Genomic DNA, 15,293 nt, shown 5'->3' on the forward strand with positions numbered 1-15,293 from the left:
CTGCCTGGAGACCCTGCCGTCACTTGCTGTGACCACCTTCCTGGTACACCTAAAGACTGCTACTTGCCCTGCTTTCTCGAACTATGACCACCTGTCAGCTACCAGAGACTTCCACCTGCTTGCTGTGTCCATCCGCCATACCGGTCAGTCCCAGCCATCTGACCCGTGGGAGCCACCTGCTCTCTTACAAGGTCGTCCCCAGAGTAGCACCTGGTCCCTCAGCCCGGATCCTCCCTGGTCACGGTGTCATTAGCTGCCGTACGACCAGGGTCGGTTCGGGTGGATACTTAGTCACGCCCCTCTGGGTCCCTCCTTGCACCTCGGCACAGAGGTTCCACCACCCGGACTCGTAACAGTGCCTTTATTGCTGCACATGCTGTTTATTCTGTATCTCCTTTGAAACTGCAACATGGAAGCTGAAAAACAGTGTTTTATTGTTGTATTACTTTGGACCACTAATTAAAAAATCCTGAAGATATAACTTTGGTACATTTCCATTTATTTCTGAAGATATTGTACAGTCTATGAAAAAAAATGAAGGGGTGCCAATAATGGTGAGCAGCACTGTATAACAGGAGCACATCACCAACAGGACTTGGAAAGCAGCAGGAGGTAAAACTACAGAAAGAAACCCAATAAATGACCCAGTGTTCAAATCAGGCTTTCTGCCCCTACTTATTACTTTTAAAAGGGGCGTCCAGCATTATATTTTTCTTAGGAATGGGCTATTATAAAATATCAAATGGAGGCATACTCGCCTCCTATTACCCCAATGACCGCAGCTGCCTGCACTAGATACAAGTGTTGAAATAGTGTGTCATCAGAGAAACATCTGATCACATACTGTTCCAGTGACCTGACTGCTACAGCCAAACACACACTTCAGTGGTCTTGTTACATCTCGAAGTCGCAGTGTTCGGTTCCTGAGCCCACGTTGGGTCCAAGGGTGTGACAGGACGCGAGTACACCTCTTTGTCGGCTTATGCCTAAGGCCACGTTCCCACTATGAGCTTTTGGTGAGTTTTTGATGTTGCCAAACTTATGCTACAATTATCTAAATTAGGAGACTTGTGTTTTTTGAGTCCGTTTTTTTACACATGCATTTTTAACGTGTTTTTAATGCTGCACTTATTATAGACCTTATATTTCTTTTGGCTGCTTCGTTTTTGATACTTCCTGGTATTTGGCTTTGACAAAACGTTATTGATATAGTCATCTGCGGATCACATGCATCTTTGATGCGTTTCCTTAGCGGAAACACCCTAAAAAGGCACATACATTTTTTTCCTGTGTATTTTCCGCATATAAATCAAGTTTATGGGCAAAATCTGCACATAAAACTCAGCGTACCCACAAGAGAAATTGCCATGTTACGGATTTGAAACATACTCAGCGTAAACTGACCTGCGGTGCAAGAAAAAAAGCACAAAGAACATGATATTTCTATAAATCTCATCCACCTTGCTGGAACTATAAGACGCTGAGTTTTTTGACACAGCAAAAATATGCAGCATCAAAAACTCATCATGGGCACACATAGTAAGAAAAAAAAGAAGTAAGCCAGACGACCTCTTATATAAATTTCCATAATGCAAGAATGTATATTGCACAAACATTAAGTCTTTGAGCAATTAAATAATTCAAAAATAGTTCATTTACACAACCAGTTGCTATTAAATTAGCAATTCCATCATCTCTCTCTATAAAGAGAGTAATTTTTATAGTCTGTTGGCACAATGTTCCAGATCCACTGTTTGGCCCAGACAGGTAAGACAGCACCCAACTGTGTGCAAATTTCCCTCCCAACACTCAAAAAAAGTCTGATGCTTTTCTTCGTTTGGGTAAGTGTAGTAAGTTATCGGTAATGGAGGTGGGATCAGGTACAGTGGGAGTTTGTGAAGCAGCCCCCGGAGTGGGGGTAACAGTAGGTGTTAAGCGCGAGCCTCCTGGGGTCTTACAGACAAGGGATCTGCTGTGAGCAGGAGATGGGGTATAGCTGGCCCTTACAGCTTTATCGGTGTATTTGCTTGACGTTCTAGTCACCAAACGCTGAAGAGCGGGGGACATGGATGGACTGAGGCCCTTAGGTGTCAAGCTGTGGACAAACAAACATTAGAAATTAATGACAGAAAAAGGACAATCAAAATCTGAACTTAATTTGTAAGCACAAAAATCAGTCACCTAAAACAAATTCTAATAGCAGGCTGTACTTACCTGGCCAGGTTCTCAGTCACCCTTCTTAAAGATTCTTGCTTCTTTGCCCTATTTTTGGCAGCAGCTTCTTTTGCCATTTTCAGACCTAGTCGTTCTCTTCGACCAGGCTCCAGGATCTGTAACACAATGTCAACTCCATCAACTCTATACACTTATCGGGTTACTCCTAATAGAAGAAGTGATCACTTGTTGATCAGTGGCGGCCCAACTAATGGGAACTCTGACTAATGCCCAGTATGACTGGAGCTGGAGTGCAGATGCATGCCAACTGGTCATAAACAAGGGGACATCCTCCATGTCTACAGGAAACAAGGTTTACATCATCATAGGCATTTTTTAATGGAAAAGCAGTGAGACAATGTAACTCTCTGACCCCCCCATGTTATGATGCCTAATTTACTGAACAAGTTCGAAGGGGCCTTTCTAGAAAAATATGCCACTACGGTGGAATAACACAGTAGGATTATAAAGTAAACTTGTTGGACATTGACATTTTCTATCAACTATGTGACAAGATATGTATATAAGACTTGTGTCCCATCAGAACATTCACTTTCCTGCAAATGTAACAGAAATGGATGTAAACTGTCATATTGCAACAGTATCCACAACACATTTTAAAGAAGACCTGTCACCAGTTAAAAAAAAAAAGGTGAAAAATGGACAGTTTTTGCTTTTTACTCCCTCTGCTCCTGAGTATTCCGTTTCCTAGTTTTTCCATAAGATTAGAGAGATGTGGGCCTTTCATTTTTTATGGTCTTTACAAGGGTGGGGTTTACAGAATTCTCGGCTGGGGAGCCTAGCCTGTCTTTAGACTGTTCTGTGTTATTACCCTATGAGCAATACCCGCTTAATAAACCATGAAAATTAGCAGCAAATATTTCTCTGGAACTGTATGGGGGAGTGAAATAAAAACATACAAAAAATGGAATACTAATGGGAACAGCAGAAATCAAATATGAGCAAAACTGTCCATATTTGACTTGGTGACAGGTCCTCATAAAAAATTTGTGAATAAATGAAAATTGCTGTTAAAATTTAATGAGTGCCATGAAGGGACCTCTCTTTGTGATATCCCAGTACTAACTGCAGATTACTAGGATTTTCAGCACCTAAGCATGAAATGTTCGGCCATTTAAAGGGATTGCCCAGACTTGAGATGAAAGTCTGCAGTCACTCTTGGGCGCATCACACACACTGCCAGGATTCTCCGGTGTTGACACCAAGAGCTGGCAATATGACATGACCAATAGTATGAGATCTGATATTTCAGACCACATTCTTCTGACTAGATGTGTGCAGCGCACTCAATTCACTTGTACTGACTAAGGCTGAGTACAACTAGTCGGCACGTGACCACAAGCTCTTGCTGGCAACAGTGAAGAATCCTGACAGTGTGGGGTGCGCATGACGTAAGGATTCAAAAGTGTGCAGACTTTCATCATCAGATCAGACAACAGTATTTAAAAAAGTGTCACAGGGATTCCCTCCACGCCCTGTAATATACTAATATATAAGTATTACAGGTTCTCCTCCTGCTTTTATTAGTGCAGCTTTCCTAACAGACTGCACAGAGCTCTTATCCACACAATGGCTGCTGGTGGAGGAACATGTGACCAGACCTTCTCCTCCAAATGAAAATGTACAAAAAAAAATAAAATTTATATATATACACACACAGTACAGACCAAAAGTTTGGACACACCTTCTCATTTAAAGATTTTTTTTGTATTTTCATGACTATGAAAATTGTGCATTCACATTGAAGGCATCAAAACTATGAATTAACACATGTGGAATTATATACTTAACAAAAAAGTGTGAAACAACTGAAAATATGTCTTATATTCTTGGTTCTTCAAAGTAGCCACCTTTTGCTTTGATGACTGCTTTGCACACTCTTGCCATTCTCTTGATGAGCTTCAAGAGGTAGTCACCGGAAATGGTTTTCACTTCACAGGTGTGCCCTGTCAGGTTTAATAAGTGGGATTTCTTGCCTTATAAATGGGGTTGGGACCATCAGTTGTGTTGTGCAGAAGTCAGGTGGATACACAGCTGATAGTCCTACTGAATAGACTGTTAGAATTTGTATTATGGCAAGAAAAAAGCAGCTAAGTAAAGAAAAACGAGTGGCCATCATTACTTTAAGAAATGAAAGACAGTCAGTCTGAAAAATTGGGAAAACTTTAAAAGTGTCCCCAAGTGCAGGTGCAAAAACCATCAAGCGCTACAAAGAAACTGGCTCACATGAGGAAGACCAAGAGTCACCTCTGCTTCTGAGGATAAGTTTATCCGAGTCACCAGCCTCAGAAATCGCAGGTTAACAGCAGCTCAGATTAGAGACCAGGTCAATGCCTCACAAAGTTCTAGCAGCAGACACATCTCTTCAACAACTGTTAAGAGGAGACTTTGTGCAGCAGGCGTTCATGGTAAAATAGCTGCTAGTGAACCGCTGATAAGGACAGGCAACAAGCAGAAGAGACTTGTTTGGGCTAAAGAACACAAGGAATGGACATTAGACCAGTGGAAATCTGTGCTTTGGTCTGATGAGTCCAAATTTGAGATCTTTGGTTCCAACCACCGTGTCTTTGTGCGATGCAGAAAAGGTGAACGGATGGACTCTACATGCCTGGATCCCACCGTGAAGCATGGAGGAGGAGGTGTGATGGTGTGGGGGTGCTTTGCTGGTGACACTGTTTGGGATTTATTCAAAATTGAAGGCATACTGAACCAGCATGGCTACCACAGCATCTTGCAGCGGCATGCTATTCCATCCTGTTTGTGTTTAGTTGGACCATCATTTATGTTTCAACAGGACAATGACCCCAAACACACCTCCAGGCTGTGTAAGGGCTATTTGACCAAGAAGGAGAGTGATGGGGTGCTACGCCAGATGACCTGGCCTCCAGTCACCAGGCCTGAACCAATCGAGATGGTTTGGGGTGAGCTGGACCGCAGGGTGAAGGCAAAAGGGCCAACAAGTGCGAAGCATCTCTGGGAACTCCTTCAAGATTGTTTGAAAACCATTTCCGGTGACCACCTCTTGAAGCTCATCAAGAGAATGCCAAGAGTGTGCAGAGCAGTCATCAAAGCAAAAGGTGGCTACTTTGAAGAACCTAGAATATGACATATTTCAGTTGTTTCACACTTTTTTGTTAAGTATATAATTCCACAGGTGTTAATTCATAGTTTTGATGCCTTCAGTGTGAATGTACAATTTTCATAGTCATGAAAATACAGAAAAATCTTTAAATGAGAAGGTGTGTCCAAACTTTTGGTCTGTACTGTACATGCGTTTTTCCTGCCAGGGACATGCGGAATTGAAGCGTTCTTCACATGCATTTCCACATGCGGGTTGTCAAGCGCTTTCCAAGCGATTTTAGCATCACTTGGAAAGTGCTTGTCAACTTGGTCACACTATATAAATCCGTGCAAACGGCATGGATTTATATACTGTGACCGAAAGAATGGTAAAAAATAAAAAAATAAATATATACTTACCCTCTGATGGCCCCCTGTGTCTTGTTTCACTCCGTTCTCCCTTGCCGGCAGCGGTACACTGAAGGACCTGCCGACGTCAGCATCGCGTGACCCGTCACATGACTATGACGTCAGCGCAGGTCCTTCAGTCCATCGCAAACTGCCGGAAAGTGAAGAGAAGGACACCGGGGTCCGCCAGAAGGTAAGTATATATTTACTTTTTATTTTATTCTTTTTTTTTTTTTTTTTACAGTTTTCTATGGTACCCGGGTCCGGAGGAGAGTCTCCTCTCCTCTAGACCCGGGTACCATCCGCACATTAGAACGCATGGAATGCGCATCTACATATACAGTGATGCGTAATCCATGCGATCTAATGCAAGTCAATAACGGCGAAAACGCAGCGCTTCCGCAAAATAATTGGTAGTGCTGTTTTTTTTTCCACAATGATAATCCGCAGCGGAAATTTCCACAGCATGTGCACAGCACATGCAGATTATCATTGGGGAACATGGCAGGCCTTCTACCATGCGTTTTTTAAGCGTTTCTGCAGCGTTTTTTGCCGCTGCGGAAACGCTTAAAAAAAGCATCGTAGGAACACAGCCTAAGACTATAAAGTAAGGCTATGTTCACACGTTGCATTTTTTTCCCGCAGGAAAAAACTGCTCTCTTGCCAGTAAAGAAGCAGCTTAAAAAAAAAACAGGTTTTGCTGAAGTTTTTGTCAGGTATATTTGTCTCTTGTGCATGCTAATAAAGTTTAGTGCATAAAAAAATTTAAAAAATATTTAATAAACTTCCTCAAGTTTTTACACCAAAAACGCAGCAAAACCTGATACCTGCCTTTTTGCACTATTTATTGCTTTCTATGGGTGAAAAACGCTGCACTAAGTGCCATGCTGAAGATTGCAAAAACACAGCAGTTTTCCAAATCAGCCAAGAAAAAAAAAGTGAGACTTTGCTGGCACTGTAAAACGCAATTGAAAATGGGCATAAAAAAACACAGCAAAAACCGTTGCAAAAGTGCAACATGTGAACATATCAAGAACGGGGAGAGTATTAGGCTATATTCACACATGTTGTGGTTTATGGACATGCAGAGACAGAAGGACAGTGAAAAAAAAAGCTGAAAAAATTGCACCAAAAAACACAGAAAAACCTGCGTTTTTGACGCAGCTGACTTCCTGCCAGAGATTAGGTTTTGCTGCAGATTTGTGATGCTGAAAATCCCAACATGTGTGAACATGGCCTTAGGCTAAAAGCAAGGATTTTTAATGAAACGCAAATTGCAACCTTTTACCAATTAAGCATAACACTTTACACCCCACTGGTCATATGCTGTACACCATCCACATGAACGATCCAGCCAATCACTGGCCTCAGCAGTCACATGACGTATCCAGCCAGTGATCGGCAGCAGCGGTATAGTGATGGAGGATTAGGAAGGTGGGCCATTATATTATGGGGGGTTATATCATCACCTGCTCTAATCCTGGACAACCCTATAACATGGGGCAGCCACATGCAGGTGTATAGAGCGGTGCCCACTATGCCCAGTCACCTGTGGCAGCACCTTGTGATAGGGGTACGGGGATGCCCGCCGCTGTCCGCAGGGGGTTCCGCCATGAGGCGGCTCAGCTGTGCCCGGTCTGCACCAGTGACCTTCCAGTGACAGAGGCCGCCGGTGCCTGCTGCAGACCGGAGCTTGGTGTGAGGCCGAGCACATGCCCTCGCCGCCATCCCTCAGCCCCGGCCTCGTCCAGTATCTCTGCCCGGTCACACAGCGCCGTGCACGGCCGAGTCCCCGCCGAGGACTCACCTGGCCGCAGCGGCTCGGTCAGGGTCAGCACAAGCAGAAAGAGGACGAGGAAGGTGCCGCTGTCCGGTTTGGGCACCATTTATCCTCCGTTCATCCTCCCTCCAGAGCAACGAAAACCGGACATTCGCCGCAGGAGGGGAGCTTCTGCACCGTCACCGCAACCGTATATCAGCGCACTAATCTTCCTGGAAGACACAAGTCCCCTACTTGGTAACGGGTAACGCACCGCTGCTCCGATGGTTGAGCCTAGAATGTATGGGCATGCCCCCAACATCCCCACAAGCCCGCAGAATCTCCACAGAGCCCACAGCACTGACCTCCTCCTGCAGCTTCACCGACTGCTGTGTCATTCTCTGCAAGAGACTATGGCGTCCTGTGCTAAACTAGAACACGCCCATAATGCAAGGTCAGGACACGCCACCCGGAAATGACGTCATACCTGGAAGGAGCCCATACATTCTAGCGTTTACCCTGCTCCGATGGTAAACGCTAGAATGTATGGGCGCCTTCCAGGTATGACGTCATTTCCGGGGGGCGTGTCCTGACCGTGCATTATGGGCGTGTTCTAGTTTAGCACAGGACGCCATAGTCTCTTGCAGAGAATGACACAGATACACACAACATTGAATGTAGCAGTATAAGACACTGACCATATTCAGACCCGCAATTCAACAGGCCTATCAATAATCGTGTACTTACTATATGGACCAATGTGGAATGGCAGACCATTAGGTAAGACACATGAAAAAGGAGAACCACCGAATGATAGGTCCAATCAAACAAAATGATTTAAATAAATACCTTTATTAGAGCTATGGTTAAAGTGGCACTACATGCACAAGGAAAGCGCATTACAGTGACCAAACAAAATTGTGTACAGTGTTATTATATTACAATTTGTGCTAGACTACGAAATATGCTAGTAAATACCAGGGGTAGGTAAATGCAGGACTGATGATCAGTTATACCATTGATGGAAAAGAAGTAGTAAATAGGCTTAGATCACCAAACAATCAACTCCAGGTAGCATATGAATGGCCAAATCATGTATATATACTTAATGTTACGGAGAGGAAAATTCCATGTGCTCCATATCAATGACCATTCATGTGCCCCATATATATTTATGTGATAGTCATGATAATTCCAGAATACTGACTCAAATCATGAAAGAGTTTAAAGTATATACCTGCACACTAGTCCAGCATGTATGAACGGCACCAAGCGGCGTAACCCCGACGCGCCTTTCGGACACACGTCCTTCGTTAGGGGGTGACACAGCAGAATGACACAGCAGTCGGTGAAGCTGCAGGAGGAGGTCAGTGCTGCGGGCTCTGTGGAGATTCTGCGGGTTTGTGGGGACGTTGGGGGCATGCTGCATGCTCTGGATGGTCTGTGGGGGTTCTGGGGGGGATGCTGCGGGTTTGTTCGGGCTCTGTGGGGGCATGCTGCGGGCTGGTAGTGGCTCTGGGAGGATGCTGCGGGCTGGTGGTGGTTCTGGGGGGATGCTGGGGGCTGGTGGTGGCTCTGGGGGGATTCTAGGGGGATGCTGGGGGCTCTGGGGGGATGCTGGGGGGATATTGGGGGCTCTGGGGGGAAGCTGAGGGCTGGTGTTGGCTCTGAGGGGATTCTGCGGGCTGGTGTTGGCTCTGGGGGGATTCTGGGGGGATGCTGGTATCTCTGGGGGGCTGGTGGTGGCTCTGGGGGGGATGCTGGTGGTGGCTCTGGAGGGATGCTGGGGGCTGCTGGTGGCTCTGGGGGGATGCTGGGGGCAGCTGGTGGCTCTGGGGGGTTGGTGGTGGCTCTGGGGGGATGCTGGGGGCAGCTGGTGGCTCTGGGGGAAGGTGGTGGCTCTGGGGGGATGCTGAGGGCTGGTGGTGGCTCTGGGGTGATGCTGCGGGCTGGTGGTGGCTCTGGGGGATCGTGGTGGCTCTGGGGGATTCTTCAGGCTTGTGGGGGCTCTGGGGGGATGCTGCGGGTTTGTGCGGGCTCTGTGGGGGCATGCTGCGGGCTCTGTGGGGGTATGCTGCGAGCTGGTGGTGGATTCTGTGGGCTTGTGGGAACGCTGGGGGCATGCTGCGTGCTGTGGGGGCTCTGGGGGGATGCTGCGGGCTCTTTGGGGGCATGCTGCTGGCTGGTGGTGGCTCTGGGGGGCTGCTGGTGGCTCTGGGGGGCTGCTAGTTGCGGCACTGGGGGGATGCTGGTGCGGGCATGCTGGTGGGGGCTCTTGGGGGTTGATGGTGTACGCCTGTGGGGTCTCTGGGGGGGGGGATCATGGTGCACGATGGGAATAATGTTTGTAGGGGGCCGTCTGCTGGTGTGGCGCCCCTGAGCGTTCGACCGCCACAGGGGTGCTGCACCTCTTTAATGGAGTGTAGTGTTCCTCCTTTGAGGTAAGAACAAGTGTGATGGTCAGGACCCCACCTCCACATCCAACACATCACTTCTCCCACCAGAGGGGGCTAGTAGGCACTACTGTGCAGCCCCTACTGGGAATTGGGAGACTGGGGAACCAAGAGATAGGGGAACCAATTAGTGGGTGAGGGTGGAGGATTCCCATTTTAGTGACACTTTAAATTTCATATTTAATTCACAGCCATCTTGGCTCTTGGTCTTTTGATCGTGATCTCCCTCCCTGAACGTGGATCCTGTGTGGATCTGCAGCGGATGGAGACACGGCCCTCGTACCTTGGCCTTGGGTCGATGGGCAGGTTGGAGTTAACATATGTCTCAACCCGGTCAAGGATCATGACCAAGAAGGCCCAGAGCTTAGGAGTGTAGCTCCACCGCAAATGGATCCCAGGGGGATGCAGACGGAGCGGTATATGCCACCTGTCTTCGCTATTCTGATCTAGTCAGAGGGATTCCGGCTGCAAAAGGGTTACCGGCCCCAGACACCTGACTTTGCTACTCTACGTCTTAGTCAGGGAAGCCCGGCAGGCCCTGAGGATCCCACCGGCTAATGGAAGGAGCGGAGCTGCGACCCGTACCCTTTTTTTGAGCGAAGTCCAGAGGGAGACCCGGCCTATCTACACACACACAGACAGGAAAGGACCCGGTCTGAAGTCTAGGAACACTCTTGTGCGGGGTCCTGATTGAGCACTTGAATTACTCGGAGGTTGTCGGACCCCCGTCTCTGGTGACCGCAGAACTCCGCGAGGAGCAGGGAGAAGCCTTGCAGCTGCACGCTCCACCGTGAGTAAAAAACCCTGGAAGTTACCCCCTATGGCCTCCAGACTCTTTATTCTGCACTACACCACACTACGCAGCACCAGATCTCCTACACTACAACCCTCTCCATCCTTGTCTCTCTGCCCTGAGGCCCTGCTCCGTCTGTGGGGAGTAGTATCAACGTCGGCTGCCACAACATCCCGCCTCGGAGGACTGATGCAGCGCTGGTGGCCTTCACCAGGTGCCACAGGTGGCGTAGTTGATGACAACCACTCAACCCTGATAGCCCTTACATCCTTTTTAATGTGACGACCCTGGACACGGGACGGGTCCGGGCCACGGCTGCACCCCTTCGACAACCTAGGACCCGGCTCCAAGTCGCCCATCTCCCAGGAAAGCTTGCGAGCATCACACACTGGGCTTTGGGGTAGGGGTTTATGCTTGGGGAGGCGGCTGGTGTGGGTTTATGCTTGGGGGGGGGGTTCTGGTGGGATTTGTGGGGGTCTATGCTTTGGGGCCTTCAGGTTGATGTGGGGGGATTAATCCTGGGGACCATCTGTGGGGGGTTAATGCTGGGGGTGATTTGGGGTGGGGGGGGTTAATGCTTCTTTGGGGGACACAAAAAAACATGGGTGTATGCTGCTGACACTATGCAAAAAAAAATTCTCTCTTCCCCAGAAGGGTGCATCATCAACTGGCATGAAGCTAATCCATTTTAGCTTGGTGTCAGTAGGAGGCAGACACGGGTCTGGACCCACGCCCATCTCTACCTTAGGGTGCTTTCACATTGCGTTCTGTCTCCCTGTCGGGGCATACTTCTGAAATCCCCGGCAAAACGGGGTTTGGACGTATGCGCTGACGGTGACCATAGACTGCAATGGTGACGGCAAAGCGAACGTGTGCTTTCCGGAGTGTATGCCCACAGGAGGCGGACACTCAGACATAGGCTACTGTGTCTGAGAGTCCGTCTCCTGTAGGGGTACACTGTCGAAAAAAGTGCACGTTCGCTCTGCCGTCACCATTGCAGTCTATGGCCCCCGTCGGAGCATACGTCAGACCCCGTTTCCTGGAGATTTCGGACGTATACTCCGACGGGACACAGAACGTAATGTGTATGTAGCCTTAGATTTGTGTTTTTTTTATTTTTTATTAATGATTCCCCTTTTTCTTTCAGATACGGTTTGTGAGGGCGACAGTGGAATTGTTTCACTACTGTATCCTCTGTGGTCTACAAGGCAGGACCCTAACACAACAAGAGTGTTTGGGATTCCCCAGCAGATGGTCCTTGGCACTAATCCCCTGCCCGCTCGCCCCCCAGATCCAGAAGGTGCAGGGAGGGAAGACTGATCCGTTACCTGCCAGCTGCCTGAAGTTCTTTGTCCAGGTTATTTCATGCCCAGCTTCATCATCGGTCTGCGAAGAAGGATTCCGGTTCTTCAGTACAGATATATCCTACCAGGCAGTGAGGGTGCTCGAATCGCCACCTCCACGTTTTCCAGAGGCTCCTGCGGCCCCCTCTCTTAAAAAATCCAGACTTCAGTCTAGACTTTCCCCGGTGCCCGAGCCACACCCCTAGCAGCCTAAACAATCACGCACGCCGGCTCTCCAGTGCTTTCTGCCCTCCACCTATCAGGGCACACTTTGCATTCTGGTGTCCAAGAACCCTGCACGTGTTTTTTCTGACGCACCTTTCTCCTGCAGCGGCCTATTCAGCCCTGGCAGCTGGCAACATCACCATCCACATGGCCTCATAGCTGAAATCATGGAACGTGGATTCAGTTTCCAAAAAGTCCACCAGCCTCACCTTCCAGGGCTCCCGCCTTTTCGAAGAGCTAGACAAGATGATCTCTAATGCCATGGGGGGTAAGAATATTTTGCTTCCGCAACAAAGGGCCAAATGCCCTCCTCCCAAGAGACGCCCAGTCCAGTTTTGGTCCTTTCGTAAATTTTCAGTGTAGCATAGCAACCAAAAGGACAACTCTCTGACCCGCCAGGAAAAGAAGAGACCTTCCTTTAGGCTAGCCCCCTCCTGGCATCAACGAACCCACTAGCGCCGGTCTGCCAGGCCCAGATCTAGCAGATTCTCATCGGTATGACGCAGTGTTCCCACCTGGGATGTTTCTCGGGGTGGGCGGCCGTCTCCTTTTTGGTTCCGGGATGAGTGGCTCTCAGTAGTCAACGACGCTTGGGTCTGAGACGTTGTCGCCTACAGCCACAAAATAGAATTTTCCACGCTGCCTTGTTTTCAAGACCAATTTCCCCAAAGACCCCCTTCCCTTATTCACGGGTTTTTCAAGGCTATTGATTTGCTATCCAAAGCAGGCATCATGATCTCATTTCCAAGACGCTGAGACATCAGACACCGGAGGCAGGCCGAGGGGTCGAGGCAAAGCCAAAGACTTACCCACAATCCTCCCATAAATGCACTTTTATAAAATTAGAATTATTTCTATACATAATGTTAATGTTATTTATACAATATTTCTACAATTAAAAGTTTGAGATTTCTGTGGTAATTGTTATTTGTTTCTTTGAAACTTGTTCTGAATGTAAATAAAACATTTCTCTGATTAAGCTTCCACATTGTATTTTAGCCTTTCATTTTACTCAAAGGGCAGGAAAAGCCCATGATGCATCTGTGTAAACCATGTAAAAGGTACTATAATAAAATGGCTTAGACAGGTAACCCACTTTTGAAACAATGAAGTTCACTTGTACAAGCTGCATAGATGAAAACCTGCTTAAAGGGAACCTGTCACCTGGTTTTCCGTATATAAAATATGACCACCACCTGTATGGCCTTTATATACACTATTCTAGAATGCTGTATATAAGTCACCAAGCCGATCTGCATAACGTAAAAAAAAACCTTATATTAGACTCACCTACAGCGCAGTCCCGTCCAATGGGTTTCTCTAGTGTTAATCTGGAGCCTCCTCCTGAGATTGCCGTCCTCCTTTCTTCAAGTGGATGACGTTTCCTACATCATCCAGACAGTGTCTTACATCGCGCTCCTGCGCGGGCGCACTTCTCTCTGCCCTTTCCCCGCACAGAGCAGAGAAGTGTGCCTGCGCAGGAGCGTGATGGCAGATGCTGTGTGGCTGACATTGGACGTGTAATCCAAATGAAGCAGAGAAGGAGGACAGTGTTGGATGAAGACCAGCGACATCCATAGGACTGGACGTTACTAGATTGTGCCTACCGTGCCTCAGACCACCGTGAGGACGGTACTAGATAGTGTCGGCCGTGCTCCAGGCCACACGGGAGGACTGTACTAGATAGTGCCGGCCGTGCCCCAGGCCACATGCTGCAGGAAGGCAGTTATCTATAATATAACGGGAGATGCGTGTCTCTGAAGCCCCTATAAACTGCGCAAGCGCGACACGCCTGCGCAGTCTGGCTCCAGAGAGAACGCATGAAGCCGTTACAGGTAAGAGGAGTGTATGGCACCGGAGATCACGGTATGCGTAGACACTCAGCTTATACCGCTATCTCCGGTGCCATACTTACCTGACCGGGAGGAGCATTGCCGCGGCGCCTCTCTTTGCCGAAGACTGGGGCAGGAGTGAGGTGTCGGAATTGGTGCATGCGCATAACGCTATCCGGCGCCATTTTACTGAAGACACATTTGCAGTGCGTCTTCAGCAAAATGTTGCGGACAGCACGGTATGGGCACACGCGTACTCCGGCAGAACAGAACACAGCAGCGCTGGAGCACAGGGAAGAAAGGTGAGTATAAGTGTTTATTTTTTGGTATGTGTGCAATGTGATAGGGATGAGGGGTGCCACGCATATCAGGATTATGGGGTGAGGGGCGCCACGCATATCAGGATTGCGGGGTGAGGGACCCCACGCATACCAGGATTGGGGGGTGAGGGACCCCACGCATACCAGGATAGGATGGTGGGGCAGCACATACCAGCATGAGAGACCATATACCAATAAAGATGCTCACCACCCAGGCGTAGAACGGATTCCATAGCTAGTTTGAACTAGTGCTGAGCGGATCAATTCATGAGACGCTGGACAGGGGGCCACGAATCTCTTACCTATAGTGTTGCATGAGCGTGCTCGGTTTACCCTTTCACTGAGCATGCTCGGGTGCTGCCTGAGTATTTACGGCGTGCTTGGGATCTATGCTCGAGCCACTGGGGCTGTTTGACAGCTGTGACACCTGCAGGGATTGCCTAACAAACATACAATCCCTGCATGTGTCACAGCTGTCTAACAGCCGCGACAAATGCAGCCGCTGCGGCTCGAGTATAGATGCCGAAAATACTCGAACAGCACCCGAGCGTGCTCTGTGAAAGGGTTAACCGAGCACGCTCATGCAACACTACTAACTTTACCTCATCCGGCGTGACTTTTGATTAGCCAGGGCTGGCATGATGTCATCTGTGCGTCGTGCTTCTTTCAGTTGGGATCTATGGATTTATTTTCTGTCCATTCAACTTTCTCATCTTTATGTAGCTTCACTATTTGACATCTGGCTGTCTGCAAGGCCGTGTTCACATGTTGAATAAATACTGTATTTTTTTGTTTTCTGTAGATGTCCACACCAAACTACACAATAACAATCATCTCTGATTATTGCATACTTGCTGCATTTTTT

At 48.1% G+C, this 15,293-nt stretch overlaps 1 protein-coding gene across 1 annotated transcript in view; it reads right to left on the reverse strand.

Moving 5' to 3' along the window:
• Positions 1-478: 478 nt before the first annotated feature.
• The window catches only part of ESS2 (ess-2 splicing factor homolog), a 177,400-nt gene continuing 162,585 nt past the window's right edge, over positions 479-15,293 (reverse strand). The window contains exons 9-10 of the mRNA XM_073674814.1: positions 2,215-2,330; positions 479-2,095 (exon numbers count right to left, since the gene is read on the reverse strand). Of these exons, the coding sequence (XP_073530915.1) occupies positions 1,810-2,095; positions 2,215-2,330 (402 nt within the window). The 3' untranslated portion in view covers positions 479-1,809. The remainder of the gene's footprint in view (positions 2,096-2,214; positions 2,331-15,293) is intronic.

Source organism: Phyllobates terribilis, unplaced genomic scaffold (assembly GCF_046119375.1).
Source record: "Phyllobates terribilis strain yellow unplaced genomic scaffold, ASM4611937v1 Scaffold_1__5_contigs__length_1240528914, whole genome shotgun sequence".
In the NCBI taxonomy this organism is placed as follows: Eukaryota; Metazoa; Chordata; class Amphibia; order Anura; family Dendrobatidae; genus Phyllobates; species Phyllobates terribilis.